Consider the following 4,210-nt stretch of genomic DNA (forward strand, 5'->3'; position numbering starts at 1 on the left):
AGAATACCCGGAACACGCCCGCGGTTGAACCAATTCAGAGGTATTGCTTGTTTCCACCAGGGGGAGCTCACCCTGGGGAACTGTGAGGCACATGCCAAGTGCTCTTACTCCCGAGTAACCGGGATTGGAATACACAGGGAGACTCTGATGGCGCCAGGCTATCGCAGGACCCGATAGGGGTTGGAGCAGCGCCTTCTGACGCTGGAAAGGAGTGTGTGGCCCTCGATGCCCTCTCTCCTACTTGTGTCAGCGCTTTGCTCCTCCACCCACTTTTCCGGGAGGAAGCAGTGTCCTCTTTCATGTGCTTCTTCCTGAACTGGGAGGAATGTTCCTGAAGAAAGGCTGCTGGGTGCTGGGGCAGCACGTGGGGTTATAAAACCCACAGCCTGGAGAGGAGCCGGAAAGAAGGGGAGGATGGCGGAGATGTGTGACCCCAAGGAGCCGGGCGACCCCAGTGAAGGCGAGCGCCCCACTCTGGGGTGATGCGAGGGAGGGAGGTCAGGGCTCCAGGGTCCTGGGGGGTCAGGTCTGTGGCTGCCAGCCTGCAGTCCTAACGGCGGGGCTCGGGCAGGCTTGGCTTCAAAGCTCAGCTAAGTGTGTTCTGTCCCGTTCAGAGGAGGAGATGTTTGGGGGCCAGAGATTGGCGAAGAAATACACCGGACTGCTCAGGAGCTCACGGACCTTGCCAGGTACTGAGGCTGGCGTTTCCAGAGCAGGTATCTGGAGACAGGGCTGCAGGGAGCGCCTGCCTCCACCTCCAGCCTGGGTGGGTCAGGCAGGGTCTGTCCCTGAGAACCTCAGCTCTGCCCATCTGCCGGTCCTTCAGGGTGTCTGACCCAGGCCCATCTGCCTCTGCTGCTGCTTCTCATCTCCTTGGGCTTCTTCCTGCTCCTGGTGACCACTCTGGTCCAAGGTGAGTCAGAGGCTGGGGGCTTGGAGTCTTGGGTCCCTTTAGGTTTTCCCTCTGGGATGGTCTTTGCCCTGTGCCACAGTCCCAAAACCCACTAGGACTTGGGCATTTGGGCTCCGCATCACCTGCTGTGTGACTGTGGGCTGGTTGCTACCCCTCTCTGAGCCTGTTTCTCATCTTCCTCCACACGGGACCTAGGCTCCCAGAGACCTTAAAACCAGATTTGACACCAGGTCATGTCTACAGCTGGTGCTGATAAAAGGGAACTAATCGGGGGGCCTGAGGGGCTCAGTTCATTGAGCATCTGACTTCGGCTCAGGTCATGATCTCATGATTCGTGAGTTTGAGCCCCACATTGGGCTCCCAGCTGTGAGCACAGAGCCTGCTTTAGATCCTCTATCCCCTCTTCTCTCTCCGTCCCTCCCCCACTTGCTCGCGCTCTCTCTCTCTCTCTCTCTCTCAAAAATAAACATTAAAACAATAGGGGCACCTGGGTGGCTCTGTTGATTCAGCATCCCTCTTTGGCTCAGGTCATGATCTCACGGTTAGTGGGTTCGAGCCCCGCCTCGGGCTCCGTGCTGACAGCTCAGATTCTGTCTCCCTCTCTCTCTGCCCCTCCCCTGCTTGCGCTCTGTCTCTCCCTCTCTCAAAAGTAAATACAGGTTAAAAAATTTTGTTTCAATACGAAATAAATAAAAGGGAATCTTCTGGTCTGTTCTAGTCTCCAGGATCCACCAGTCCCTGCAGAGAGAGAGGGGCGGACACCAGGAGACGAACGCTCAGGGGAGCCCGGGCCTAGGTGAAGGGCTAATGCCAGGTTGGGGCAGACGAGGGCTCAGAGGCTGTGTGGCTTTGGATGAGCAACCATATATCCCTCCCCGCAGGGGTGAGGGAGGGAGGGTAGACGTGGGGGAGAAGACCCTGGGGGGAATGTCGGGCAAGTCATTCTCTGAGCCTCGGTTTTGATGTTGGACTCTTGGTGTCCATTGTGAAATCTCGGCACCACACACACAGTAGGTGCTTAATAATTGAAGACCTCTTCTTCCAGGGGGTGCTTCTCGGGAGCAGAAACAGTCAGACCTGGAGGAGATCCTCCAGCAGTTGACGTGGATGAATGCTACTCTGGGTAAGGGTCAGACACCAAGGGTGGGAGGGAGTTGGGGGGGACCCCAGGTGGGGCCGGCACCTGCCGTCGATGGCTCCTGGCTTCCTTAGGCTGGGGTCTCTGACATGGATTTCTCAGGGACGGAGCGGACAGCTGAACACAGGGGCCCTGGGTTCCCAGGATCTGATGCCGGTGCTGGGGGCCTGTCCCCACCCCTCTCTCCTCCCCAGCGGGCCTGTGCCGCCACTGCCCCTGGAAGTGGGAATTTTTCCAAGGAAGCTGCTACTTCCTCTCCCAGACCCAGAACACCTGGAAAGAGTCCATCTCCGCGTGTCAGAGCATGAGGGCCCAGCTGGTGATCATCAACAGTACTGAGGAGCAGGTGGGCTGGGGCGGGGAGGTGGCCGGGAAGGCTTCCTGGAGGAGGCCCCGCGGTGGCCTTGGGGAGGTCATGCGAGAGGAGCCCATGTGTGAACAGAAAGGGAACGCGGGGCCCTCTTGAGAGCTGCAGACTCTCTCCCCAGACACGAAGCCGAGACTCTGGTTAACACACGTCCACGCGCGTGTGCACGTTAACACTGCCACGACACGCATGCGCGTGTGAAGGCTCACGACTTAAGTGAGGGCGAGGGCCTGCCCGCAGGTCTTCCCTGGGGGCGGGGGACCTGGGGCGTGTGAGCAGACATGGGGATGGGTGCTATCTTGCCGCTTTTGCTCCCCGGCCCCAGAAATTTCTGAAGGCTTGGAATTCGAAAAATAACCAGCGCACGTGGATCGGCCTCAGCGACCACCACAACGAGGGGTCCTGGAGATGGGTGGACAACACCCCGCTCCAGCTCAGGTGAGCCCCCAGAGACGTGGCCCGGGAACCCAAACCCCGGGGCGCTCAGACTCTGGGATTGGAAAGCATCGCCTGATGGCCGTGCTTGGCGGAGACGAAGAGCCCCGGCTCCACCCCACGGCGGGGAGTCTGCTTCTAGAAGCCTCGCTATGGGCCCAGAGTTCTGCACGAGCAAGAGCCGATTCTGATTCTGACGTTGGTGGCGTTGGAACCCTTGCTTGGGAAACGCCGCCTCAGAGTCCCCGCCGCTCTCTGGCTGCTACTTGGACTTTTACCGCCAAAGGCCTGGGGCCAGCTGTTCAAGGATGGGCTGGGGGGCGGGCTCTGGGCCGAGGCGGGCGGGGGGTGGGGGTGGGGGGTGGCTGATGGCTTTGACGGTGTTCACAGCTTCTGGAAGGAAGGGGAGCCCAACAACCACGGCGATGAGGACTGCGTGGAATTGTACAGCGAAGGCTGGAATGATAACAGATGCAGCACAGAAAACTTCTGGACCTGCAAAAAGCCCTCGTCGCCCTGCCCGGGCCCCTGAGGGCCGGCGCTCCCCGCCCCCACCCCTCCCCGGCTCCGAAGACGACCCGGCGGCGCTGCGGTGCAGGCTGTTACTTTGTCTCCGGCTTCAGTCTTCCAGCTTCTCCCGCCGGAGGATCCCCATCCTTCTCCTGCAGGACGGCCTTTGGGATCCGAGGGCGGTTCTGAGACCCCCTTCCCCTCTAGGGTCTCTGCCTTCATAGGCTACGGACACCTCCCTTCTTCGGTTGACGGTCTCAGCGCCCCCCTCCCAGACACCCCCTTAATAAAGTCACACATTGCATTATGTGTTCCATTGAACTTATGTCTATTTTTTGGGTCACTGTTTCAGTTACTATAGTTTTATATTATGTTTGATATGAACTATTGTTTTCCTTCACTCGGTTTCTCTCCACTATTGTATATTTTATTTCTCAGGCACAGTTTTGAATTAATTTGTAATTTGGGTTGGGAATATACATATATACCTATACGAATGTACCTGTCTAAGTGTCTATTTATCATTTATCTACTTATCATCTATCATTTATCTATCTATCTTTTTTTAATGTTTTAATGTTTTAATGTTTATTTAATGTTTAATGAGAGACAGAGAGAGACAGAGCACGAGCAGGGGAGGGGCCTCTAGAGAGGGAGACACAGAATCAGAAGCAGGCTCCAGGCTCTGGGCTGTCAGCACAGAGTCTGACTCGGGACTCGAACTCACAAATCCGAAATCATGACCTGAGCCGAAGCCGCATGCTTAACCTGACTGAGCCACCCAGCACCCTATCTATCTATCTATCTATCTATCTATCTATCTATCTATCTATCTATCCTATCTATC

The 4,210-nt window shown here is 56.9% G+C and overlaps 1 protein-coding gene across 2 annotated transcripts; it reads left to right on the top strand.

Annotated features, from left to right (window-relative positions):
• Positions 1 to 324: 324 nt before the first annotated feature.
• CD209 (CD209 molecule) lies at positions 325 to 3,684 on the top strand. 2 transcript variants are annotated; one of them, XM_029917319.1, is made up of 8 exons: positions 325 to 460; positions 615 to 689; positions 827 to 913; positions 1,632 to 1,727; positions 1,959 to 2,036; positions 2,246 to 2,397; positions 2,744 to 2,856; positions 3,244 to 3,684. In XM_029917319.1, the coding sequence occupies exons 1-8, from the start codon at positions 415 to 417 to the stop codon at positions 3,383 to 3,385; spliced, it is 789 nt and encodes a 262-aa protein (XP_029773179.1). In that variant the 5' UTR covers positions 325 to 414; the 3' UTR covers positions 3,386 to 3,684. The 2 variants fall into 2 exon arrangements, with proteins under 2 accessions (XP_029773179.1, XP_029773180.1); XM_029917320.1 differs by having other exon boundaries at positions 327 to 460; positions 1,632 to 1,709.
• Positions 3,685 to 4,210: the final 526 nt, after the last annotated feature.

Source organism: Suricata suricatta, chromosome 12 (assembly GCF_006229205.1).
Source record: "Suricata suricatta isolate VVHF042 chromosome 12, meerkat_22Aug2017_6uvM2_HiC, whole genome shotgun sequence".
NCBI lineage: Eukaryota > Metazoa > Chordata > Mammalia > Carnivora > Herpestidae > Suricata > Suricata suricatta.